Consider the following 27,697-nt stretch of genomic DNA (forward strand, 5'->3'; position numbering starts at 1 on the left):
TTAAAGTTTATCAATTTTTATTTCTTTTAATCTTTTCACTTTGACAGGAAATTGATTCACAGTTTATACATCGAAGACATTATGGATTAAAGAGTGTGTTTCATGTTCTCTCTCTCTTGTCTGTTGTTCTGTCTCAGCTGGCGATGTTATCAGGGGTGGAGGGGGGGGGAAGGGCTGTATCCAGCTCCCCAGTTGGCTATGGGAGACATCTTTAAAAAAACAAAACAAAACCAGCTGTCCAAGGAGAGGATTAAAGTCAGTGAAGGATGGATCCATAAAACCTGTCAAGTTATTTTGGAATGTGTAGATGCAGTGAAGTTATTTTAACTTTGTGCTGAAGGATTAGAAGTGTGCAGTGGGACCTTTTATTCCACTCCGTTTATTTGCCGCTTCTGATGGGGATGTAATGTGAGATGTTTTCCCTTTGGATCTCCTGCCAGCTGCAAAGAGGGGCAAGCTAGCTGCACCATTTTCTGAATTAGTATGTGTAACTGGCAGTGAAAAGCGACTGGGTGGCTGCTCCGCCGGTCTTCCCAGAGGTGGTGTATTGACCTCTGCAGGCTAAGCTATTTATCTGGAAATAAAAATAACAGCTGGTCAATTTTTTTAATAAAAAAGGGGGGGAGAGACAACCAAACACCATAGCTATGTAAACCCAAAATTTTTTTTAGAAACAATGGAGACTGAGTACTAGTCCATACACAATTTAAATCCTTTCTTTCTTTCTTTCTTTCTTTCTTTCTTTCTTTCTTTCTTTCTTTCTTTCTCTGCTCCTGAAAAGCACTTTGTGACAAACTGGGAATCAGGGCAATCTCACACATTATGCAGAAAGAAAACCCATGTTTGTGTGTGTGATACCTATATGATTTACCTGTTTTCAGTTAACTTTTTAACTGCACCCACATGTTGGCTTTTAAGCATTCACTTAAAAACTTAACTATTATCAAGATGCCCAAGTACCACAGGCAAGGTGTACTAGGTTCTAATCAAGTACTGGTCCAGTTCCCTCTAACGCTATTCTCCGTACTTCTCTGCACTGGTTCTTTTAATTATACTGTCCTCAAAGGTGAGGAAAAAACTACCTTATACCAAGTCAAACCATGTAAACTTATAGACCAGGAGTTGTCAACCTGGCCCCTACTGCCCACTAGTGGCCGTTTCCGGATTCTAGGTGGGTGGTAGGGGGTTGTACGGCACAAGCTGAATCCTCCTTCCATTGAGCACTGGTGGGCGGTAAGGAAATTTTACCATCCAGAAAGATGCATTAGTGGGTGGTAGATATAAAAAGGTTGACTACCCCTGATCTAGACCGGCTGGCAGCAGATCTTCAGGATTGGGACCTTTTCAATGCAAAGTTGGCTGCCTGCTACTGAGCTCAGGCTTTCCCCCCTCTTACCTTTGCACGTTTGCAGAAGGCCTCCTGGGCAGCCTTCTTGTTCTCAGGCTTCCCAGACCAGGCAGCCAGAGCAGATGCTTGCAAGGCCCGCCCGTAGGAGAAAGTCAGCTTCCAAGGTTTAGGCAGAGGGCAGAGATTGATGGCATTGAGGTTGACGGAAGCCTCCTCCTCACTTTGGCCCCCAGAAAGGAAGCAGATGCCTGCAGTTGGAATCAGAACGCAAGATTACCATAAAGACTGAAGACTTAATTTGCCAAGATGTTTTTGCCCAACATTAATCTAAGTACCGTATTTTTCGCTCTATAAGACGCACCAGACCACAAGACGCACCTAGTTTTTGGAAGAGGAAAACAAGAAAAAAAATATTCTGAATCTCAGAAGCCAGAACAGCAAGAGGGATCGCTGTGCAGTGAAAGCAGCAATCCCTCTTGCTATTCTGGCTTCTGGGATAGCTGCACAGCCTGCATTCACTCCATAAGACGCACACACATTTTCCCTTACTTTTTAGGAGGGAAAAAGTGAGTCTTATAGAGCAAAAATACGGTAAGTTAAAAACATAACAAGAAAGAGAGAGAGAGAGAGAGAGAGAGAGAGAGAGAGGAATAAGAAAAAAGAAATAGAAAAGAGCTTTCAAGAGGAAATAGAAAAGAGACAGAGATTCTTCCGTTTTTTCATTTTAACAATGACATTCCTCTGATTGAACATGACTTGTAGGATAAACAGCCTCGGTCCTGTATACCTGAAGGAGCGTCTCCACCCCCATCGTTCAGCCCAGACACTGAGGCCCAGTGCCGAGAGCCTTCTGGTGGTTCCCTCGCTGCGAGAAGTGAGGTTATAGGGAACCAGACAGAGGGCCTTCTCAGTAGTGGCACCCGCCCTGTGGAATGCCCTCCCTTCAAATGTGAAGGAAATAAGCAGCTCTCTTATCTTTAAAAGACATCTGAAGGCAGCCCTGTTTAGGGAAGTTTTTAAAATTCAATGCTGTACTGTTTTTAACACTCGATTGGGAGCTCCCCAGAGGGGCTGGGGAAACTCAGCCAGATGGGTAGGGTATAAATAATAAATTATTATTATTATTATTATTATTATTATTATTATTTGGTGGCTTGCCTATGAGGCTGAGCTAATAAAGCCCTTTGTCAATAGACAGCACATTTGCGTTATTCAATGTCAAATGATCCGTGCCATCCTTTTAAAGCCTATAGCTTCCCCCAAAGAACCCTGGGAACCGTAGTTTACCAAAGATTCCCAGCACCCATAACAAACTACAGTTCCTAGGTGGAAGCCATGTGCTTTAAAAGTGTTTTCAGTGTACGCTGTGGATGTGACAGATGCTATTCTAGAGAGTCTCTTCACATGTCTGGTCGATTGGCAGCCAGCAACTTGACCAAAAGCATTCTTGCAAATCAAATGCAATGGACACACATCTGTAAATCAAGTAAAGAGCAGATCGGGGAGGCCAAGACGCATCCTTAAAGAAAACCCTGACAGATCGCAAGAGCTGGAAAATGACCTGGAACAGCCGCTGGGACGGTGCGATGGAGAGCTGTCACTGTGGCCATGGCCACCTCTTCGGGGGTGTACTTCTTGGGACAAGAATGCCCCGCAGTCACCATGTTGGGCTTCAGCAATGTTCCTTCCAGGTAGACATGGTGGTCGTTCAAGGCCTTGTACACAGCAGCCAGCACCTGGGACACGAGAAGAAGTTGGGGTGAAACATGTTTGAGTATACACGTGTAGGATTAGTCCCACTTTATTCAAATGGGTGCAGTCCAAAGTAAGTGTGCACAGGATTACTACCTCTAAGCAGAGTTAATCTACAGCAGGCTTCCTCAACCTCAGCCCTCCAGATGTTTTGAGACTACAATTCCCATCATCCCTAACCACTGTTCCTGCTAGCTAGGGATCATGGGAGTTGCAGGCCAAAAACATCTGGAGGGCCGAGGTTGGTGGTATCTGACACCTAGTAAACTAGCAAAGTTGTATAAAACAAACTCAAATAAATGTTGGAGGTGTAAGCGTGCAGAAGGAACAATGTTGCATATGTGGTGGGGGTGTAAGAAAATCAGAAACCTTTGGGATAGTATCTATGAAGAACTGAAAAGAAAATGTTTGGACAAACGTTTGTTAAAAAGCCGGAAGCATTTCTTTTGGGCTTACTAACTCCAGATATCCCAAGCGATAAAAGAAGGATATTTTTATATGCCACAACAGCGGCAAGAATGCTGTGAATCCTGCTGCGACCAGCTCCCCTCTCCCCTGGTCTCCCAGAACTAGAAGAGATATGAAAAGGACAGAGCAAAGACAGACAAGGCAATGGAGTCTCAGATTGCTTGGGAAGGACCTTAGGGAGGAGGAGCTGTGGGATGGCAGAGACCTTTGCTCCTCGCCACTGCCTCGTAGGGGCAAGATCTACTGGGATGAGTTGCTGCGCTCACTAGGCCTGGCCTCCGGAACCGGCTGTGTTTCCTTGAAGCTTCACTAATACAGTGTGACTTCTTGCCAACCTTCTCCTGACATTATCGTTGAGGTGCAGGAACATGGTGAGCTTCTGATGCCGCCCTTACCTTTTCTGTCACGTACTGGCACCGTTGGAGGTCATGGTCTCCATCAGGCAGGATCTCAGGCTCCACGATGGGCACTAGTCCATGCTGAAGATTCAAGTGAAAATGTAATGGGCATCTAGATGAACTAGGTTCTAAGTTCATATCCATAGGGAAAGGTTCCCAAAAGCTGCCACACCCTCCCACCACCAAGCTGCCAGGAAAACACTGAGTTATTGAGAGGGTATACCTGTTGGCAGATACTGGCATAACGTGCCAGTGTATTAGCGTTCTCCTGGATGGCAAGAGTGGAGGGGGTCGTATCTGTAATTTTCAACACAGCACGCCACTTGCCAAAGTCAGCTCCATCCTTCTTATACTGGGCACAGCGCTCAGCAAGGCCATCCAAACCTGAAGGCAAAAAAGAGAAGAAAGATGGGGCCTTTTAGAAGATTTGCGGGTGGCGCTGTGGTCTAAACCACAGAGCCTAGGACTTGCCGATCAGAAGGTCGGCGTTTCGAATCCCCGCAACGGGGTGACCTCCCATTGTTCGGTCCATGCTCCTGCCAGCCTAGCAGTTTGAAAGCACGTCAAAGTGCAAGTAGATAAATAGGTACCGCTCCGGTGGGAAGGTAAACAGTGTTTCCGTGCGCTGCTCTGGTTTGCCAGAAGCGGCTTAGTCATGCTGGCCACATGACCCGGAAGCTGTACACCGGCTCCCTTGGCCTGTAAAGCAAGATGAGTGCCACAACCCCAGAGTCGGCCACGACTGGACCTAATGGTCAGGGGTCCCTTTACTCTTTACTTTATCCCAAGGGTAGAAGGCTGCATTTTAAGTAGCGTGCATTTTAATGAGAATTTTAACTTCTCGTAATTTCCCCCTTGGTGTTATGGTTTTATCATTTTGCAAGCCGCTTTGAGGGTTTCATTTTTACACAATCAAGCAGTGTCTACATTTTATGAAATATTATGTGTCAGGGGTTCAGGAGCAGAGACGCAGAGAAGGGAGGAAGCAGAGAGCGAGGGGGAGGAATCCGAAGGGAAAATGAGTGATGATGACGACCCGAGATCTCCAAGCCTAAGCAGTGAGTCAGAGGACTCCCAAAAGGGAGCCCCAGTGAGCAGAGCAAGGGGGGGATCCGGGGGGACACCCCAGGAGGAAGGGAACAGAGGAGATTCAGAGAGCAGCAGCTGGAAGTCGGGACCCACGCTCATAACTGAGAGCGGCAGCAGCTGGAAGTCGGGACCCACGCTCAAGACTGAGAGCAGCAGGGAGGAAGGTAGCCAGGCATCGGGTTCCGGAGGCTGTCAGCAGGAGGGAGGGCACGAGTCAGGGGTGGTCACGCCCTCCTCAGAGAGCGAGGCAACGGTTAAGAGGAAAGTAGAGAGTTGGGCGCGCGCGCCAAGTTCAAATGCAGCGGAAGCTGGAGCAGTAAGCAGCCCGGAGAGTGAGCCAGGTCCTAAAGCCCGCCGCAAGGAGGCAGAAGGATCAGGGGGGTCAGCGTCAGAGGAGAGTAGAAGGGAGGAGGCCCAGGGGGGCAGAAGGACCCAGAGACGTAGGGAGAGGCGAAGGAGGTGGAGCAAGGCTAGGGTATTAAGCTGGTGTGCAAGAGGCGGGGACTCAGACGGGTCTTCGCCGACCTAGGGCAGAAGGTGTAGAGCTGCACGCTGCAGTTCGGAAATGAAACCTGTAACTTAATAAAGACTCTTATAAAGTGAACGCTGGCGGACTTGGTCCTATGTGAGCTGGGACTGGGTGGCAGCCCTGACAGTAAGACCCGTCTCACAAAAGCTTCGGACACCTGATATCTCGCAGCGGAGAGAGAGGCAGCTGGAGGAGGGGATCGGTGTTTGGGAGCAAGCTCACGACGGTTAGCAGAGATGACGGAAGCAGAGACAGTTGCAGCGCTGCAACAGGCAGTTACCCAATTGAACGCGGAGGTACTGGCATCCAAGAAGAGGGAGGAGGATGCGGCAGCCGCCTACAGAGATCTCCACGCCAGGTTTGAAGCATGGGTTAAACACGGGCAGCCAGGACCCAGACCGGAGGGGGTTGGGTTGGCACGGAGAGCAGGAGGGCTTGTGGCTCACTTCGATGGGAATTTACAACAGTACCCCAATTTTCGAGCAGACGTAATGTGCGCACTGCAACTGCTGGCAAAAGACTTTAGAGATGAGGAAGAGAAAGTGGGGTTCATACTATCCCATTTGCATGGGGATGCTAAAGCGTGGCTACGCAATTTGTGGAGGGATAAAGATCCGGCGCTTCAGAATGCAGATGCCTTTATCAAAGCGATGGATGCGTGTTTTTTGTCTACTATTGATGTGGATCTTGCCCGACGGGAGATTCATGGACTAAAACAAGGGAGGGCAAGCGTCCGGCAGTACCACGCCCGCTTTTTTGCGCTGGTCAGTGCCTTAGAGTGGGACCGGGATTCGCCCCCTGTCAGAGACCTGTTCTGGGAGGGTCTAAGCTCTGCGGTCAAGGATGAAATTGCAAGGGGGGAGAGGCCCCGAAGCACGCAGGAGGTGGTCCAAAGGGCGCTGACTGTGGGGGTGAGGCTGGAAGAACGTCCATGGTGCAGAGATGAAGGACGTGGAGGGCGCGAAGCAGCGAGAAGTTTCTCTTTCGTTCCAAGAGAAGCAGCGCGTGCGCAATCCACACCTCCGCCTGGAGGGGGAGGGGAACCGATGGAGGTTGGAGGTGCAAGGGCTCAGTCAGCAGCCAGAGCCCAAGCACCGACAGCAGTGAAAGCGAAGCCTCCTAGAGGGAACAGGAAGTGTTACATCTGCGAGGATCCAGGCCATTTGGCGAAAGAGTGTCCCCGGAGGCTCCACAAGCACACTGCAGCCTCAGCAATGGTGACTGCAGCAACGCAGCAAGGAGAACCACAGCAGGGAAACGACGATGTCTGGCTGGAGACAGAGGCACTGGGGCCCAGCCAGACGCATCAGTGAAGCAGTCCCCAGCGATCTTGCAACCCACGGACCCCCTCCCACCCAAACCAGTAGTGCAGCTCACAGCATCTCTCCAGCTACCCGATGGCGTCACTATCGAAGTGCCGCTTTCTGTGGATTCTGGAAGCAACGCAGACTTTATAGCGCAGGATTTTGTGGAGCAGCACGCTATACAGCTACTGCCTGCCACTCTGCCCCTGCAAGTCGTCACAGTGGATGGCAGAGAGTTGCTAGGGGGGCAGGTGGTGAAGCAAACGCCACCGATGGTGATGCGCCTTGGCAACCACAGGGAAGTCATCAGTTTTAATGTCACCCAACTGTCGGACACGCCCATTGTGTTGGGCATGAGTTGGCTGGACAGGCACAGTCCGACACTGGCTTGGTACCAGAGACAGCTGATCTTCGGCTCCTCTTATTGCGCAGAACACTGCATCCTGCCCAGACAGGAGGGAGAGGAGGAGGAATCACAACTGCAGTTGGGAACGTTGCAAGCAGTCCCCCACAAATACGCAGACTTTCTGGAGGTCTTCTGCGAGAAAGAGGCTGACAAGCTACCACCGCACAGGCAATATGACTGCAAGATTGACCTCCTACCAGGGGCGACGCTGCCGAAAGGGAAGCTGTATTCCATGTCTGAGGACGAATTACAGGAACTCAAACAGTTCATAGATCACAATTTGCAGCGCGGTTTCATCCGGGAGTCCAGGGCAGTAGGGGGCAGTCCTGTTTTCTTCGTGAAGAAGAAAGACACGCCCCAAAAAAGACTGGTGGTGGATTTTCGCCTCTTAAACAAGATGACCAAGCCTTCTGATTTCCCCATGCCCAGGATTGACGACCTACTAGCGACGGTGCGCAAGGGACGCGTGTTCACCAAGTTGGACCTGCGAGGTGCGTACAATCTCATCCGCATGAGGGAGGGCGATGAGTGGAAGACAGCCATGTTCACGCCTCTGGGCACCTACGAATACAGAGTGATGCCGTTTGGATTGCAAAACGGTTCTCACTGTTTCCAAGCTTTCATGCATCATGTGTTGGCGGGACTCCTTTACAAGAAGTGCGTCTGCTTTCTGGATGACATCCTGATATTCTCCGAATCGCAGCAAGCCCATGACCAAGATGTTCGGGAGGTGCTGGAGAGGCTGCAGCAGCATAGACTGTACGCCAAACTGGAGAAGTGCCAGTTCGACACGACGGAGGTGGATTTCTTGGGTTACAAGTTGTCGGACAAGGGGCTAGCCATGGACAGCGCCAAGGTTCGTGCGGTGTTGGATTGGAAGAGCCCGCGCAACCGGAAGGAGGTCCAGCGGTTTGTCGGCTTCGCCAACTTCTATCGCAAGTTTATCAAGGGGTTCGCGATGCAGACGGCGGCCATTACGGACACGCTAAGCTCCAAGAAAAAGAAATTCATCTGGACGGAGCAGGCGGAGCAGTCCTTTCAGGCACTCAAGCGTCTCTTCGCGTCGGAAGAGCAACTGCTGCATATCGACCCCAGCAGGCCGATGCGGGTAGAGACAGACGCGTCCGATAGAGCAGTGGGAGCTGTCCTGCTGCAAAGGGACCCACAGGGGGTCTGGAGGCCGGGAGCGTTCTACTCCAGAAAGCTCAGCAAGTCGGAGCAGAACTACACCATCTGGGACAGGGAGTTGCTGGCCATTCATGCAGCTTTCAAGGCGTGGAGGCACTTCCTGATCGGCGCCAAGCACACGGTGCAGGTCTGCACGGATCACAAGAATCTGGAGCACTGGCGCACGGCTCAGTTCCTGAACCAGAGGCAGATACGTTGGGCGGAGTTCTTTGCTGACTTCAATTTCCGAATAGAGTACGTCCCAGGCGACACCAACGTCATGGCGGATGCACTGTCCCGCAAACCGCAATACCTCGAAGAGGCGACGCCAGCGGCAGCCATGCACATCTTCGCGCCAACAGCGTGGGCGTGCGCTTCAGCCACAGTAGACCTGGATGCGGTGCGGCGGGCGTTGCAGGACGACTCCTTCGCGCAGGCGAAGATGGCAGAGGTGCACAAGGGCACGGCGAGGGGCGACGAGTTCCAGATACGAGACGGCTTGCTCTTACGTAAAGGGGCCATCTACGTGCCGGGAGACGAACTTCGCGCCAGGGTACTGCAGCAGCTGCACGACGCACCCACGGCCGGGCACTTTGGCACGGAAAAAACGGTGGAATTAGTCGCAAGGGACTTTTGGTGGCCCAGACTGAGAGGGGAAGTCGCGGACTACGTTGCGAGGTGCGACACCTGCCAGAGGGCCAAACCGGTGCACAAACCACCGGCGGGACTGCTGGAACCGCTGCAAACGCCGTTTGAACCGTGGGAGAGAGTGGCCCTGGACTTTGTTACGGATCTACCCAGCTCGAGAGGCAAGACAGCTGTACTAGTGGTGGTGGACTTGTTCACCAAGATGGCACATTTCATTCCGTGTGCGAAGGTGGCCACGGCGGAACAAACCGCCAAACTGTTCATAGATCACGTGTTCAAAGTGCATGGTCTGCCGCGGTCTATCCTGTCCGACCGCGGGCGCCAGTTCGTCTCGAATTTCTGGCAGAAGCTGATGAGTTTTCTAAATGTCAAGGTCGATCTGGCATCAGCAAGACACCCGCAGACCAACGGGCAAGCAGAGAGGGTCAATGCCATCATGCAGCAGTACCTGAGATGCTATGCCAATCAACAACCTGCGACCTGGGTGGATTACCTGCCGCTCGCCGAGTTCGCTTACAACAACACGAAGCACGTGTCCACAGGGGTGACGCCGTTCTTCGCCAACAATGGGAGGAATCCCAGAACCTTCCCGGGACGGGAGAGAGTGGGGGACGGAGAACCACAGACGGCGGACGCGTTCGCGTCAGAGTTGCAGGCGGTACACGATCAACTCAGACGGCAGCTGGAGCTAGCTAAGCACGCCTACAAGGTGCAAGCTGACAAGCACAGGCGGGTTGGCGAAGAGATCCAAGTGGGAGACTGGGTCTGGTTGGCAGCCCACGCAGTGCCGACCAGGTCACTAGCCAAGAAGAAGTTGGGGCACAAGCAAATTGGTCCGTACCAAGTCGAAGCACAGATCAACCCGGTAGCCTTCCGACTGGCGCTGCCGGAGGGTTCCAGAATGCATCCGGTGTTCCACAGGTCGGTGCTCACTCCCTACAAGGCACCTCACAGATTCCAGGAGCCAGGGACGGCACCGAGTCCGTTCCGGGAGCGGACGGAGACGCGAGGGGTGACGCAGCAAGACCCCATCAACGAGGTCACGGAGATTTTGGACTCCAGATGGGGGGAAGAGGGAGTCGAATACCTCCTAGCCAGAGAGGGCACCCGGGCCAGCGCCAATAGCTGGGTGCCAGACTACGCTTTGGAGGAACCCCTGCTCAAGGACGAGTTTCATGCCCTTTTCCCACACAGACCCATGCCAGCGAGCTTCTTCGACGACTGGCTGTTCACGCCCACACTTTCTTCCAGCACGTTCCATGGATTCGACTCGGACGGGGAACCCGCACTGAGCACCCGTTCCCCAGAAGGATCGCCGGCGGGTTCGGCGTCAGACACCTCGTATTGGTGGGACGATCGACCGGAGGAGCAATGGCGCCGGAAGTGGCTGGAGATGCCAGGTCGAGCGACCGACGCAGAGACTGACATGGACGTGTTCGGGGAGGACCTTGGGTTCGAGCACGGCGGTACAGAGATGGAAGCGGAACAGGTCAACGTCGGCGACCGCGAGGAGGAAGACTCGGAGGTCTTCAGTTGGCGGCCAACCACGGGGAGCGAACTGTATCCGGCATTCCCTCCCGTGATGATGGAGCACCCAGCACCCACACCTGAAAGCGGGGAGGGGGGAAAGGGGGGCTTCGAGGGGGGGATGGATGTCAGGGGTTCAGGAGCAGAGACGCAGAGAAGGGAGGAAGCAGAGAGCGAGGGGGAGGAATCCGAAGGGAAAATGAGTGATGATGACGACCCGAGATCTCCAAGCCTAAGCAGTGAGTCAGAGGACTCCCAAAAGGGAGCCCCAGTGAGCAGAGCAAGGGGGGGATCCGGGGGGACACCCCAGGAGGAAGGGAACAGAGGAGATTCAGAGAGCAGCAGCTGGAAGTCGGGACCCACGCTCATAACTGAGAGCGGCAGCAGCTGGAAGTCGGGACCCACGCTCAAGACTGAGAGCAGCAGGGAGGAAGGTAGCCAGGCATCGGGTTCCGGAGGCTGTCAGCAGGAGGGAGGGCACGAGTCAGGGGTGGTCACGCCCTCCTCAGAGAGCGAGGCAACGGTTAAGAGGAAAGTAGAGAGTTGGGCGCGCGCGCCAAGTTCAAATGCAGCGGAAGCTGGAGCAGTAAGCAGCCCGGAGAGTGAGCCAGGTCCTAAAGCCCGCCGCAAGGAGGCAGAAGGATCAGGGGGGTCAGCGTCAGAGGAGAGTAGAAGGGAGGAGGCCCAGGGGGGCAGAAGGACCCAGAGACGTAGGGAGAGGCGAAGGAGGTGGAGCAAGGCTAGGGTATTAAGCTGGTGTGCAAGAGGCGGGGACTCAGACGGGTCTTCGCCGACCTAGGGCAGAAGGTGTAGAGCTGCACGCTGCAGTTCGGAAATGAAACCTGTAACTTAATAAAGACTCTTATAAAGTGAACGCTGGCGGACTTGGTCCTATGTGAGCTGGGACTGGGTGGCAGCCCTGACATTATGATTATTATTTATACCCCACCCATCTAGCTGGGTTTCCCCAGCCTCTCTGGGCAGCTCCCAACAGAATATTAAACAGAATAAAACATGAAACATTAAAAACTTCCCTAAACAGGACTGCCTTCAGATGTCTTCTAAAAGCCAGATAGTTATTTATTTCCTTGACATCTGAAGGGAGGGCATTTCACACGGCTGGCACCACTACCAAGAAGGCCCTCTGCCTGGTTCCCTGTAACCTCACTTCCTGCAGGTAGGGAACCGCCAGAAGGCCTTTAGAGTTGGACCTCAGTGTCCGGGCTAAACGATGGGGATGGAGACGCTCCTTCAGGTATCCTGGGCCGACAGATGTGGTATCAAAAGAATTTTTAACAAATTCTGTTTGGAACTGACGCGCTCTCTCATATTTCAAGGTTCAGAGGAAATAAATATCTCACCTTGAATGGTGGTTTCTCCATTCGTTCCTGCCAATGGAGCTGTGCCTTTGTCCAGCTGTGGAAGTTTAACACAAGCATTAGCAAAACGTTCCCAGATTGACTGTACAGGGCCATTGCATCTAAGCTGTAGATTGGTTGATACGTGCAATGCACTGGTATGTGCTTGATCAATGTCAGGTACGGGAAACCTCTGGGGCTCCAGATGTTGCTAAACTACCACTACCACCATCGCTGGCCATTTAGCCATGCTTGCCTGGGCAGGTGGAAGGTGTAGCTCAAGCATAGGCAAATTCGGCCCCCCATCTGTTTTGGGACTACAACTCCCATCATGCCTAGATAACAGGACCAGTGGTCAGGGATGATGGGAGTTGTAGTCCCAAAAACATCTGGAGGGCCGAGTTTGCCTATGCCTGGTGTAGCTCAACAACGCCAGCAGGGACAAAGGTTCCCCACACCTGATTTATATGATCTATATCAGGCTTCCTCAACCTCGGCCTGCCAGATGTTTTGAGACTACAATTCCCATCATCCCTGACCACTGGTCCTGCCAGCTACGGATCACGGCAGTTGTAGGCCAAAAACATCTGGAGGGCCGAGTCTGAGGGAGCCTGACCTACATCACTGCATAACCTATGTTCTTCTGTCTACATAGCACCAACAAATGACTCGGAAGGTGTTAACACCAAATACTCCTATATGCCACACTATCCCTGCTTTCATAGCCAGTGTGGCGTAATGGTTAGAGTGCTGGACTAGAACCTGGGAGAGCAGGGTTCGAATCCCGCTCAGCCATGAAGCTCACTGGCTAACCTTGGTTCCATCACCATCTCTTAGCCTAACCTACCTCACAGGGTTGTTGTGCAGAGCCATGGACAGCACCTTGAGATCCTTGGAAGTTAAAGGGGGTATATGAATGTAAATAATAATAATAATAATAATAATAATAATAATAATAATAATAATAATTAATAATAATAATGAATAGAGCTACCACGGGCCCTTGCTATAAAAACAGTAAGTCACTTTTTACACCAAAGTGTAATGATAAAAATAGAAAAAAGCCTTAAAGACTAAGAACAGCAGTAAAACAAGACCTAAATTGTGTACACACACACACACACACACACACACACACACCCTAAATTAGCATAGCTCAGTTGGTAGATAGGGAAAAAAGATACCTATCTCAGTTGGTAGAGCATGAGACTCTTCATCTCAGGGTCATGGATTTGAACCCAAAGTTGGGCGAAAGATTCCTGCATTGAAGGGGGTTTGGACTAGATGACCGTTGGGGTCCCTTCTAACTGACATCTCTGTGACATCCTACCTACCCCACTTAAAAGAATGAGCACAGCAAAGAGGCCACAGGCACAACTTGCTACCTTCCCAATTCAGTGCTGGGTGAATAGAAAGGTTTTGCCTGGTGCAAAGCAACAGATCGGGATGACTCCAGGCATGCTTTCCTGGGGAGAGCATTCTACAAGCGGAGGAGCCAACACTGAAAAAGCCCGTTCTCATGTCGCCGCTCGCTGAACCCAGAGAGGACACATGGAGAAAGGTCTCAGATGACGGGACACAGTGTCCGGTTTGGTTCATGTGGGGAGAGGCGGCCCCCAAGGTGCAGAGAGAGGTGAAATCGGAGGTGAAGAAGAAGAAGAAGAAGAAGAAGAAGAAGAAGAAGAAGAAGAAGAAGAGTTTGGATTTGATATCCCACTTTATCACTACCCGAAGGCGTCTCAAAGCGGCTAACATTCTCCTTTCCCTTCCTCCCCCACAACAAACACTCTGTGAGGTGAGTGGGGCTGAGAGACTTCAGAGAAGTGTGACTGGCCCAAGGTCACCCAGCAGCTGCATGTGGAGGAGCGGGGAATCAAACCCGGTTCACCAGATTACAAGACTGCCACTCTTAACCACTACACCACACTGGCTCTCCAGTGTGAAGACACTGGTTGGACCTCTTGGCCTTCGTACAGTTAACTGTGGACAAGATATTCACCTTGATTCCAACCACGATGCCCTTGTCCTTGATGACATTTGGGAAGAGCTTGCCAGTGTTGTCCTTCTGATAGAGGGTCTCGTGGAAAAAAATGACACCCCCTATCTGCTGATTGATGGAGGCGTCGGAAGAGAAGAGGATGTCTCGGAAGGCCCGACGGTTCTCTTCGGTGTTCTCCACTTTGATGCGCTGCAGCCGGTTACCCATAGTACCTGTGAAAAACCACCAAATAGCAAAGCAGGGTGGATAAAAATCAATTATTTCAAAAAAATGAAATAAAAAATCAGATTTTTTTAAAATTTAAATCGGATTTTCTGATTTAAATCGGATTTTTAAAATTTAAATCAGATTTTTAAAAATAAAATGCTTTTGGAGGAAAAAGCTTTCTAAAGATAGTTTTCTATTTAAGTTCCATTATAGTCCAAAGGCTGTTCTTCAGAAAATAAGGATTTGTTTTAAGTTTTTCATGTGTGCTAAAACTCGGTCTAAGTTTTTTTTAAAAAAAACCAACAACACTTTTAACCTCATCAGTTAACAAACATGGATACATATGCTATAATGTTATTGCTCTAGTTAAATAAATTGTTCATATGTTATTAAGGAAATGATCGTTTTTCTCCTTCCAACGAAGTACAGCAAAAAAGTTGTCTAAATATAAACAGTTAACTTATTAAACCCCACAATAATTTCATAATTATCTGTGTATGTATTTCTAATAGTATAACCAAATCTGTAATTTTTGACATAACTGTAAAACTACTCTGAAAATTTATTATTCCAAAAACGAAACCTTCTCCTGGTTGTAAATTTTAAGATTATACCAGCAAGAATGAGTCTGCAAATGAAAGAAAGAAAGAAAGAAAGAAAGAAAGAAAGAAAGAAAGAAAGAAAGAAAGAAAGACTTAAAACAAGTCTTACTGACTAGTGATTTAAAAGCTCACCAACAGATTCATCTGCGGCCAGGATTCCTTTGCCTGTGGCCACGATCCTCTGAGCTGTGTCTGAGAGGGCTTTCTTCTGTTCTGGAGATAGGGCTGGAAACTGATGGGTCATGATGGCTGAAAACAAACCATAATCCCAGGTTAGAAAACAGTCCAAGCCAATGTTTTTAACCATTTGATGTTTTGTTTTGCATTCTGGATGCCACACAAGATAGGACCAGACGATGCTATGTTTTAAATAGCAGAACAATAAGAGGGCATTTTACCAGTATATCAAAAGGTGGAACTGATGTCCAGGGGGAATTTTTGAAAGGTGGCGCTTTCGTGTTTTTTTTGTATAAAAGAGCTCAACAATTTTGGGGTCTTCCTAAAAAGAACTCGGCAATTTTTGGGTGTCCTGTGTCCTGGCTTTTACTTTTTGAAATATGGCAACCCAAACAGAGTATATAGCCAGAGTATGTGTATATATATATATATATATATATATATATATATGCTTTCGTAGATTTTCACGGGTACAGGAATGCAGGTTTTGGTGTCTTCGGGTGTCTTCCCGTGTAAGAGTCGGGGTGTCTGGGCGACGTTTCGACGAGGTCTCACTCGTCATCTTCAGGCTGGTGCTTTCGGCTTCTTGTTACTGGAACAGAGCAGAATCTGGTGTTTGAGTTCCTATAAATACTGTTGAGGGGTGTGGTGTATAGCCTCCAACGTTCTGGGCAGAGAGGAAGTTCCTAGATTAGTGTGCCTTTTCTTCTTTTGTTCCTTAATTACTTGAGGGATATCTTGAGTGATTTCATGAGTGATATTCTGAATACCACTGGGTGGGTCATTAAGTGTAGATTAGTTGCTAAAGCTTTCGTGTCTTGACCTCTTGAGCTTGTGAAGAGTTTTTCTGAGAAGATGGCTGTGCTGCATTTAGTTGTGCTCTGGCTTGGCTTCGTGTATAGGGGCGAGCTGTAATTTTGTGCCTTGTGCCAGCCAGATCTGTGTAGGGATTGCAGGGGGGTGCAGCATCCGGAGGTGCCACTATAGTTTGGCTACTGGATGGAGTCTGTAATATGTCTGTGGAGAGGGTCTGGGTTTGGGTCTGGTGTGGTTGATTGGTGACGGCGTTCTGTGTGCCTCTGGTTCTGGTGTCGGTTTTTGTGGGGAGGGCTAATTTCCAGATGTCTGGCAGGCGGGACGTGTCGTCACGCTTGTTCATGTTGTGAGGGTGTTTCTCTATCTCGATGGCTTCCATGATTATTCTCTTGTGGTGATGTTCCAAGTTAAAGAGCAATTTGGAATCTGCAAAATTAATTTCGTGTCCTGTTTCTTTCATGTGTTGGAAAAGAGAGGAAGTTTTTTCTTCTTTTTTGACGGCATTCTTGTGTTCTGCGATACGTGCAGAACGTATAACTCTTTAACTTGGAACATCACCACAAGAGAATAATCATGGAAGCCATCGAGATAGAGAAACACCCTCACAACATGAACAAGCGTGACGACACGTCCCGCCTGCCAGACATCTGGAAATTAGCCCTCCCCACAAAAACCGACACCAGAACCAGAGGCACACAGAACGCCGTCACCAATCAACCACACCAGACCCAAATCCAGACCCTCTCCACAGACATATTACAGACTCCATCCAGTAGCCAAACTATAGTGGCACCTCCGGATGCTGCACCCCCCCTGCAATCCCTACACAGATCTGGCTGGCACAAGGCACAAAATTACAGCTCGCCCCTATACACGAAGCCAAGCCAGAGCACAACTAAATGCAGCACAGCCATCTTCTCAGAAAAACTCTTCACAAGCTCAAGAGGTCAAGACACGAAAGCTTTAGCAACTAATCTACACTTAATGACCCACCCAGTGGTATTCAGAATATCACTCATGAAATCACTCAAGATATCCCTCAAGTAATTAAGGAACAAAAGAAGAAAAGGCACACTAATCTAGGAACTTCCTCTCTGCCCAGAACGTTGGAGGCTATACACCACACCCCTCAACAGTATTTATAGGAACTCAAACACCAGATTCTGCTCTGTTCCAGTAACAAGAAGCCGAAAGCACCAGCCTGAAGATGACGAGTGAGACCTCGTCGAAACGTCGCCCAGACACCCCGACTCTTACACGGGAAGACACCCGAAGACACCAAAACCTGCATATATATATCTTCTTGTTACTGCCCAGAACGTTGGAGGCTATACACCACACCCCTCAACAGTATTTATAGGAACTCAAACACCAGACTCTGCTCTGTTCCAGTAACAAGAAGCCGAAAGCACCAGCCTGAAGATGACGAGTGAGACCTCGTCGAAACGTCACACAGACACCCCGACTCTTACACGGGAAGACACCCGAAGACACCAAAACCTGCATTCCTGTACCCGTGAAAATCTACGAAAGCATATATATATATATATATATATATATATATATATATATATATATATATATATATATTCTTTTTTCCACATAGAAAGTTACATTTGTTACACAGCAGTTATATTCCAATTCAAGAAAAGCCAATTGCGCAACAAATATAATTGCATTTTAAGGTTCTGTCTTATCTGATTCCATCCTCTCTAACATATAGCTACTTTAATAAAACAAAGCAAAGCAAAATACAAGTTGTTATTTTTTGTTTTTAAGTCCACCTAGCCAAAATGTAAAATGCTGCTTCTGTTGAAGTCCATTTTAGGTTGTGCTGGGATCCAGATAGTGCATTTTTTTTCCACCAACAACTATTACTACCATTTTTCTGGTGCTACCTTCCTCCTCCTCCTCTTCTTCTTCAGCCAAAACCAGCCTCCAAGGATGTAAGTTTCATCAGAGCAAGGATGGGGAGTCTGTGGCCTTCCAGATGCTGCCATCTTCCAGCTCCCATCGGTCCCAACTAGCATGAATTAGATTTGCTCATCCCTAGCTACAGGAGAAAAGGGACGCTGCTGGTGCTGTGGGTTAAACCACAGAGCCTAAGGCTTGCCGATCACAAGGTCAGTGGTTCAAATCCCCGTGACGGGGTGAGCTCCTGTTGCTTGGTCCCTGCTCCTGCCAACCTAGCAGTTCGAAAGCACAAAGTGCAAGTAGATAAATAGGTACCACTCCGGTGGGAAGGTAAACGGCATTTCCGTGCACTGCTCTGGTTCGCCAGAAGCGGCTTAGTCATGCTGGCCACATGTTCGCCAGAAGCGGCTTAGTCACGCCGGCTCCCTCAGCCAATAAAGCGAGATGAGCGCTACAACCCCAGAGTCGTCCACAACTGGACCTAACGGTCAGGGGTCCCTTTACCTTTAGCTACAGGAGACATGTAGTTTTGTGCTCAGGGAGGCCACAGGTTGAGCAGAACACCAAGCTGTGCAGCTTTAACTGCAGTCTCAGCAAACTTATCTGCGTAGATTAGAATGTTTGTTTCTAGGTAACTATTTGATCTTCCACGCAGCAAAGGCTTTGCCCTAATGCTAACAAGCCCCCTTCTTTCGCCTGGCCTGTTTTGCTACTGTTTGCTAACGCTTTTCACTCTTTCCCAGGTATTATTCATGTGGACCTGAAAGGTTTTCAGGTTTATAGGAAGAGGAGGAATATCTGGGTTTCACATGGATATGTTAGGCCTAACTGTAATGCATGATGCTTTGAGTCTAAACTGCTATCTTGTGGACAACACCTGAAACTGCAGAAAGGGGTTTGCAAGTCAAGGTAGAGTTGCATCATTTAGCCGCTGCAACACACAGGGGCACAGCAATCCCTAAAACCTTGAATGGATTGCAGTTCACTCTTCTGCTTTGCTTGCTTGCTTGGTCAACCTCCACCTTTTAGAAACTTTTAAGGGAGTTTCTGTACGTGATGTGGAGGGAAAGCGGGGAGCAGGTGAGGCTCATCAACCTGGAAAGGTAGCCCATGTAGGAAATGGAAAACTCTGACCCTAAACCTCCACTGCCTTGTCAGATACCTTCAGGGCCGTCTTAAACATATCCGGCGCCGTGGTGCACAGCTCCCTCTGGCGCACGCACACACACGCACACACCCGTTCTCCAGAGTTGTCAACCTTTTTTTAGGAAGGACAGCGCTGCTGGCGGGGCTGGAGGAGGCGGGCAGTGGCGGGAGGGCGGCTCCTCCAGCGGGGAAGAGGCGGGGGCTGGATGTGGCACCTCCCAGCTCAGCTGGCCATTTTGTTCCACGGTGGCCATGGCAGACGGAGGCTCCGGGTGCAGCGCTGCTTCGGCGCGGCATGGCAGAGGCAGGCGAGGGCGGCAAGCTGATGCTGGGAGGCACCGCATCCAGCCTCCGCCTCTTCCCTGGTGCCCTCCAGAACGTGGTGCCCTGGTGCCCTGCACCACTAACCTCTATGGGTAAGATGCCCCTGGATACCTTCGGGAGTAAACCCTACAGAAATCCAGAGTGGAGTCCCTAAGACAGTAGGATAGTCCAGGCTTTTTTTTCTGGGGGGATGCAGGGGTACGCATACCCCTAAACATTTTGTGAATCTAAGTTTTGCCTCACTGAGGGGCAGTATTTCAATATGAGTAGGAAAATGAGAGCACCCCTAAACATTTTTTAAAGAAAAAAAAAAGCACTGAGGATAGTGCATTGTACCCCTCCGTCCAGCAACGCCTGCAGTCAAGCTGGTGTCAGATATATTGCTCTGCTTTCCTTTGGACCCCGTCAGTGAGTCCAAGAAGGGGTCTTGTCATCTGGGCAGCCCAGGACCTCCATACACACTGCCTGGGCTTGCATCACAGGGAGCTCAGTTCCTTGCCAGTAACACCTAAGACAGTGGTGGTGAACCTATGGCACGCTGTCACCCCAGCAGGACTGTAGCTTCCAAGTAGTTTGAGAACTAAGCTCTTTGAAAATGGAGGTACCACTCTATCCCCCCCCAATTTGAACTGCATTTCTTTTCCCCAATTTGAACTGTATTTATTTATCTCCCCCCAGTGGCGTAGCGTGGGGGGTGCAGGGGGGCCAGCCGCACCAGGCGTAACATTTGGGGGGCGCGCTTGCACTCACAGCTCTCTGCCCCTACCTGGCTCACTCACTCTCTCTCACTGCAGTGCTGGATGTGCGAATCCGATCCAAGCCGCTGGGTCACTGCCCACTGTGGAGGGGGTGGGTGCCAGGCGTGCAGTGCAGAGAGAGAGCGAGGGACTATCTGGGGGAGGGACAGTGCAGCGGCCACCCAGCTCAGCGCTGAGCGGGGGAGAGAACCACACCAGACCAGACCAGGCAGCAGCAAGAAGCTGGCAGCAGCGGCAGGTTAGGGGTTAGGGGGCGCAAATTACTTGCCTTGCCCCGGGTGCTGACAACCCACGCTACGCCGCTGTCCCCCCTGCCCCCCACCAGTGGTGATTTTCTTGAGTCAAAATGAGTGTACCCCTAAACATTTTTTAAGAAAAAAACCCACTGAGTTATACCATAAAATTATATATCAATGGAAAGATAATTTAATGAAGAATGTAACACAATAATTTTTATGAAGGATTATTTATGACAACAGCAGTCATAAAGAAGAAACGTGAAACACACAGGGGGGGGAATGAGATATACAGGTTAAATTGCCGTGTTGGCACTTTGCAATAAATCAGTGGGTTTTGGGTTGCAGTTTGGGCTCTTAGTCTCTAAAAGGTTCGCTATCACTGACCTAAGACCTGCTACTCTTCACAGTTCCTTTGGGCTTTCAAGGTAATTAATCTTTAGAGTTATGAGGACTTGGATTCCACCCCACCCCCCCCCAATGAAGATGGAGACCCAGTTGAGAATAAGCAAGGATCACAGTGCTTTTTCCCCCCAGGAGACAGCCCATCTAACAAAGCGAGTCACCCTGGTTATTTCTAAGATTTCTAACACAACAGGTTTTTGCTTCAGTTGTTCATTTCCCAAATGGCTTTTTTTCTCCATTAGGGGTCAGGTCTCATATATAACTGCTGATGATTATGTCTGCTTTAAAATCAATAATGTTTCCCCAAACACAAAAAGTTCAATACTAGAAAAGGCAGCGTCGTTTCACGGGACGTCCCGAATTTAGAGACGTCAGAGGCATTTTAAGCAAACAAGGTTGTTTGCCTCATTCAAGTCCCTGGCAAAGGTACAACAGGACATTGACATGAATTGTCAATAGTGCTGGAATTTGGCCATTCCCCAGGCCCCTGCTTAGGGAAGCAGAAAAAAAACCACAGTAGATCAAAATATCTACTAATATCAGCACAAAGGTTGCCTTCTGTTAATGTTGCAACTGACCGGGGACCAAAGTACAGGAGTTTGAGGGAATAAGAAAGGGGAGATTTCAAAATTCTTGGCACATCCTCATTTTTCAGGTCACCTTAAAAGGAGGCGGTGTTGTGGCAGTTTGCGTGGACATACAGTTCTGCAATCTCTCCCTGAATTTTCTAACCCAAACCCTTGCACATAACTGCTAAAACTGCCATCTTTCCCTTAAAAACAACTGGCAAACCACCTTAAGATTTCCGATACATGCACAGCACACACACTTAAAAAGCCCTAAGAACTGTAGTTTGCTAAAGGTGCTGGAAATTGTAGTTCTGTGAGAGTGCAAACTACAGTTCTTAAGATATTTTCAGGGGGCTGGGGGGGGGATTCCTGGCTAAGTCACACAACTTGACCTCCAAATTTAGGAGTCTGAGAGGATCAAGCGCAGTATTTGACCTTGCTTAATTTCTGGACATCCCTCATAATTAAGGTAAAGGTAAAGGTACCCCTGCCCGTACAGGCCAGTCTTGACAGACTGTAGGGTTGTGCGCTCATCTCACTCTAGGGGCTGGGAGCCGGCGCCGTCCACAGACACTTCCGGGTCACATGGCCAGTGTGACATCGCTGCTCTGGCGAGCGTGCACCAGCGCAGCACACGGAACGCCGTTTACCTTCCCGCTATAAAGCGGTTCCTATTTATCTACTTGCACTTTAAGGGTGCTTTCGAACTGCTAGGTGGGCAGGAGCTGGGACTGAAAGACGGGAGCTCACCCCACCTCGGAGATTCGAACCGCCGACCATACGATCGGCAAGTCCTAGGCACTGTGGTTTTACACACAGCGCCACCCGCGTCCCCCACCCTCATAATTAGGGATTCCTTAAATGTGGGTTTTGTTTAAGGGTGCAATCACAGCATACATTCAAAGCACAAATAGCTGACCTATGGACCTCTTTTTAAGCTTCACATGCTTATTCTGTATCAGCAGAAGAAAGAGTTTTCCTATTGAGTTGTGGACTTTCCTTCCTTGGAGGTTTTTAAGCAGAGGTTGGATGGCCATCAGTCATGGATGCTTTAGCTGAGATTCCTGCAGGGGGTTGGACTAAATGACCCTCAGGGTCCCTTCCAACTCTACAATTCTGTGATCCCATATTCTAGGTGACCTGGGTGTCCCATCTTTAAGACCCTCTTCATCCCTCCAGTGTAAATTTGTTCTGGATAAACCCTGTAGCAAGAGGTAGAATTGTATGACCTTTGCTACTGTATTTACTTTTCCTAAAGGCTTACATTACTTGCTGCCACTCCCACAGCTAGAACGATGCATGTGATTGAGTTATATGGCGGAAATATGAAGGCAAAAATGAAGAATGATCTCACGCATAACACTGAGCTTTCAAAGCTAGTTTGTTGACATTTAAAGGCATTGTGTAGGGTATAAAAGGATGATCATGGGCAGAACGGCTGCATCCTTTCCCGATATTTCTGGAGCGAATGCAGCCATGTGATTCACTGCTCAATTGTGCTGCCTGATCCCATGTGCCACATTCTGAAGCTGACCCTGGGATTGTTTCTGGTCCAATTTTTGAGGTGCAATGGATATTCAAATGGTGGCCTTTGCACCACAGCTGGAAAACTGAAAGCTTCTTCCTAGCAGCCTCCACCATGGCATAATTGCTGCATTTTAAAAGAACTGCTGCTGTAGTATGCACAAATTGTGTTACCTGGAACCCCACCTCTGCAGCTTGAAGTGGTGCAGTCCAGGGAATGCTTACCACTTCTTTTTTGCCAAATCCTTTTTCCCCTCTCTCTCTCTGAAGAAGTGTGCATGCACACGAAAGCTCATACCAAGAACTAACTTAGTTGGTCTTTAAGGTGCTACTGGAAGGAATTTTTTTGCGCTCTCTCTCTCTCTCTCTCTCTCTCTCTCACACACACACACACACACACACACACACACACTTTCACTTCCTTTACTGCTCCTGTGTCCATTGTGAATACATTCACAGATCTCGGGAAATGTGTATAAATTCAAACTCCAGGGGCATCCTTCATACCCTCCAACATTTCCCTGATGAAAATAGGGATGTTGTAAATAATAATAATAATAATAATAATAATAATAATAATAATAATAATAATAATATTTATGTCCCTGACTCAGTTGTCCCAGCCACTCTGGGCGGCTTCTAACATATATAAAAACATAATAAGCATTTGAAAACTTCCCTATACAGAGCTGCCTTCAGATGTATAGTTACTTATCTCCTTGGCTCGGGGGTCGCATGACTTCATACCCTCCAACATTTCTCCAATGTAAACATGGATATCTTAAGGCAAAGCAGGACATTCTGGGATCGAATCAGAAAGTGGGATGGCTTCAGTAAATCTGGGACTGTCCCTGGAAAACAGGGACACTTGGGAGGGTCTGCATCCTTTCAGTTTTCACTGGGGGAGGGGTATGAGGGGAAGATTTTTTGCAAACAATAAAATAAATCTCACGCCGCTGTTCTTTTGAAGCTTTTCTTGCAGAGGTGTTTTTTTTTCCTTTTGCTGTATTGCATAACTCTAGTGTACGTCAAGCAAGTTATCGACACCGTTTCAAAAAGCACCTTTGCCATGCTTAGCTAGTGGGCAGGCAGGCAATGGGGAATCTGAAGTTGCTGTACTCCAGGCCCCATCAGCCCCAGCCAGCATGGCCAATGCTCAAGGATGATGGGAGTTGTAGTCTAGCAGTATTGGGTGGTCACAGATTTCCCCATCTTAGTGAGCACCCTGGAAATGATATCTTTCAGCTTCTGCCTTCTGAAAGAAGGTACAGTGTTATAAAGACTAGGACTAGCCATCTGAGATACAGTTTCTATCCAAAGGCGATTTTGGTTTTAAATGCAGTGTTAGGTAGTCCCTATGGGAGTATATTGTATTTAATACAGAGTTTTTAGGGGGCTAACCAGGCTGGAATAGCTGGCTTGTTGGTTTTGAATGTCCGACGTAGATTTTTTCAATTTCGTTGTTCTGCATGGGACAATGACAATGAAGATTATTATATCGTATCATATCTACATTTGACTTGGCTGTGGTAAGGTCTTCTGCATGGATGGAGAGTCGCCAACAATTATGAAGGGGAGTCTGGGCAGCACCTTTGGTTTCTGCAACAATCCTGGAGTGAATTTGGGTGACAACACGCCTCCTTTTTGTGGGACATGAAGATACTTACGAAAGCAGAAGGTTCCAGGCACTGAGTGTGGATCAAAGCAGAAAGGAAAGGTGGGTGTGTTTGGGACTTAGCAGCAATCCCAGTTGCCTAAGGCAGCAACGCATGTTGTTTGCAACTGATGAAATGAGCTTGCAAGCATTTGGTTCTTGCTGGCAGGGCCCCAGATTGTAAAAGAAGCTTTCTGCAGTCACTGATCAAGATAACAAGCTGGAAATGTTGAAATTTGCACAAAGGGGGGTTGAAAGCGAGGAAGGTACTGCCAGAGCCCAGTCCCACCTCCTTGACATCCTTTAAGCTGTGAAACCTCTATTTTTGTGCAAAATTTGTGCCTTGGGGAAGAAGGATCCCTATGAATGGTAGAGATACCCTCGGCAGACGTCTTACATGTGGACAGACCACTTTGCTCATACGAAGCATGACCCGAACTCTAGCCAGGAGAAATTCACCCCCAGTTATTATAACAGTTCCTCCTAATACCATGTCATTCATTCTGTACTGCACACAATTGTTGCCTATGGTAGAAAGCCCTTGCATGGAATGATTATTACTATTGTCATTTTAAAAGTCAGTATCAAGGCTGCACGAAACCTTCTGAAAGAAATATTCACTGGTTAAAAAGCAACAGCTGGACAACTTGCAATGAAAGCGACACACTTTCTTTGTGTTGCTTCTAGCAACAAAATGCAGTCTTTGCTCAAGGGTTTTCTGTGATAAGGTAGAGAGAGGAAACATAAGCATACAATTATCCAGTAATAAAACCCAAGCTTCTCTCATGCACACACACACACACACACACACACACACACACACACACACAACTCTCTACCTCGCTCTTCCATAAACTTTTCAGAACATGTATAACGTTCATTCGCACGCACCGTTTGGATGGTTGTCTCTGCCTCTGCCAGAAATTCCTGTTGGTGAGGTGGCTGCAGCCAAACAGGTCGAACTCTGCAACTCTGCAACAATTTATACCTTCCTATGTCAGTTACTAGTTAACTTTTCTCCTAGTTTATTTTTCCTCCCCCTTCTCTTCCTCTTCTTCAAGCTGGTTGGAGATGTGCAAATGCTCAGCAGCTCTGATTGGCTACTGAACAGTGACAGAGCTCAGCCAATAAAATGTGCCCCCCCTTTCATGTGCAAACAGAGCTTTCCTTCCTATAGGATGTAACATACAGGCATTAGCAGGCTGAGTTTTCGCAAGGAGGCTGACAGCACTATTATGACTAAAAAGCCAAGCCCCCTGAATTCAAGCATGCATATTCCTAACTGCAGCCTTTTAAAATTCTGCTCCTAGGTACATGTTTGTATACAAGTCATTTCAAAAGGCTCTTCCATTTATGCATTAGCATGAAACTTCTCTGTAGAAGGTTGCGTAGGGTTGCTATTTTGACAAGTCTTGGTGGGATTTTTTTCCTCTCTGGAAAGATGGCCAGAATGAAAAGAGGCAAAGGAATGATGCATTTCCAGTGAAGCTGTTTTTAATTTTTGCAACAAACCCAGGTAATGTCATAGGCCACATGCACACTATAGATTTAAAGCCCTGTGATACCAATTTAAAGAGTCATAAAGGTAAAGGGACCCCTGACCATTAGGTCCAGTTGTGGACGATTCTGGGGTTGTGGCACTCATCTCGCTTTATTGGCCGAGGGAGCTGGTGTACAGCTTCCGGGTCATGTGGCCAGCATGATGAAGCCGCTTCTGGTGAACCAAAGCAGCGCACGGAAACACCGTTTACCTTCCCACCAGAGGGGTATCTATTTATCTACTTGCACTTTGACGTGCTTTCAAACTGCTAGGTTGGCAGGAGCAGGGACCAAGCAACGGGGGCTCACCCCGTCGTGGGGATACGAACCGCCGACCTTCTGATCGGCAAGTCCTAGGCTCTGTGGTTTAACCCACAGCGCCACCCACATCCCATTTAAAGAGTCATGGCTTCCCCTAAAGAATTCTGGGAGCTGTGGCTTTTAAACGTGCTGAGAATTGCTAGGAGACCCCTGTTCCTCACACAGAACTACAACTACCTGAATGGTTTTACAGTCAATTCCTCTTCCCAGAGAACATTGTTTTAAACTTCCAAAGAGTAGTTTTGCTTAAACAACAACAACAACAACAACAACAACAACAACAACAACAACAACAGTAATTTATTTATACCCCGCCCATCTGGCTGGGTTTCTGCAGCCACTCAGGGCAGCTCCCAACAGATTAAAAACAGAATAAAACATCAAACTTTAAAAACTTCCCTAAACAGGGATGCCTGTTGGTTTCCTTGTTTATTTCCTTGACATCTGATGGGAGGGCATTCCACGGGGCATACTGATGAACACCCAGCCCAAACCCCCTGATGCTCTCTCCCAGCAGCTTCATATAGATGTTAAAAAGCATGGGGGAGAGGGCGGAACCCTGAGGCATCCCACAAGTGAGAGCCCAGGGGTCTGAACACTCATCCCCCAACACCACTTTCTGGACACGGCCCAGGAGGAAGGAGCGGGACCACTGTATAACAGTGCCCCCAGCCAGTGGCGTAGCATGGGTTGTCAGCACCCGGGGCAAGGCAATTTGCGCCCCCTAACCCGTGGATTTGCGCCCCCTAACCCTAACCCCCAGATGTTGCGCCCGGTGTGGCCGGCCCCCCCTGCACCCCCCACGCTACGCCACTGCCCCCAGCTCCCAGCCCCTCTAGCCGGTCTCAGGAAAGACTCTTTGCCTAAGCAGAGAGGAATTTAGGGTTGTTGTTGTTGTTTTGTTAACAGTGTAGGACTGTATAGTGAAGGGCAAGCAAGAAGTCAAATCAAATAAATAACAACAACAACACTATTGTGATTTGTGATGTGTAAAATCGCACAATTAATTGGCACTTCCCAGTGCATGCTCATTTAGTGAAATACATGCACATTTTGGGGAAATGCAATTCACTCACAACAGGTGGAGAAAATATATTTGGATCTCTCACAAGAGTTTTGTTAAAACAGTGTAGCTATTGCATAAGGGCTTTTATTTTCTGCAAGGCTTCTCTGTGCTACAAGCAGCTCCCATTGATTATTTGCAATTCACTGGACAGCCAGGAGCCCTGGAGATTGTTTAGCCAGCCTGTTCTCAAACACAGCCTAAGTGCTCAGTGGCCTTGAACATTAGACCCCATTTCCATCGAGAGATGCAATGTTTGCTAGAACACTGATGGTTCTCTCCCCATGCTAAGTCAAGAGGCAGAACTTTCAGCTGTCATGTGAACTGCTGGCTTCAAGTGACATGAAAGAAACAGCAATGTTTATTCATTCCTGTCTACAAAGACTTTTATTTATTAGATTTGTATCCAAATCTTCCTTCAAGAAGAGCCCAGCGCAGCAAACACACAA

The 27,697-nt window shown here is 48.6% G+C and overlaps 1 protein-coding gene and 1 long non-coding RNA gene across 2 annotated transcripts; one reads left to right on the top strand and one right to left on the bottom strand.

Annotated features, from left to right (window-relative positions):
* ALDOB (aldolase, fructose-bisphosphate B) lies at positions 1–25,375 on the bottom strand. The gene is made up of 9 exons (XM_082205100.1): positions 25,217–25,375; positions 14,935–15,051; positions 13,994–14,205; positions 11,998–12,052; positions 4,190–4,350; positions 3,964–4,047; positions 2,910–3,084; positions 1,397–1,596; positions 1–574 (listed from the first exon to the last, which is right to left on the bottom strand). Exons 2-9 carry the CDS (start codon positions 15,044–15,046, stop codon positions 479–481), a joined length of 1,095 nt encoding a protein of 364 aa, XP_082061226.1. The 5' UTR covers positions 15,047–15,051; positions 25,217–25,375; the 3' UTR covers positions 1–478.
* On the top strand, positions 1,552–2,072 carry LOC309522159. Its single transcript, XR_014214929.1, has 2 exons — positions 1,552–1,684; positions 1,945–2,072. It is a non-coding gene; the product is annotated as an uncharacterized lncRNA (long non-coding RNA).
* Positions 25,376–27,697: the final 2,322 nt, after the last annotated feature.

This window comes from Podarcis vaucheri (assembly GCF_965113315.1).
Source record: "Podarcis vaucheri genome assembly, chromosome: 17".
Lineage (NCBI taxonomy): Eukaryota > Metazoa > Chordata > Lepidosauria > Squamata > Lacertidae > Podarcis > Podarcis vaucheri.

Excerpts from the sequence above, each read along its gene's own strand:
- ALDOB (XM_082205100.1), bottom strand. The coding sequence starts at position 15,046 with ATGACCCATCAGTTTCCAGCCCTATCTCCAGAACAGAAGAAAGCCCTC. Across the intron at positions 4,351-11,997 it reads TGGAGAAACCACCATTCAAG|GTTTGGATGGCCTTGCTGAG; the intron begins GTGAGATATTTA and ends TTTTGCCTTCAG. Across the intron at positions 1,597-2,909 it reads CGTCCCAGCGGCTGTTCCAG|GCATCTGCTTCCTTTCTGGG; the intron begins GTCATTTTCCAG and ends TTCCAACTGCAG.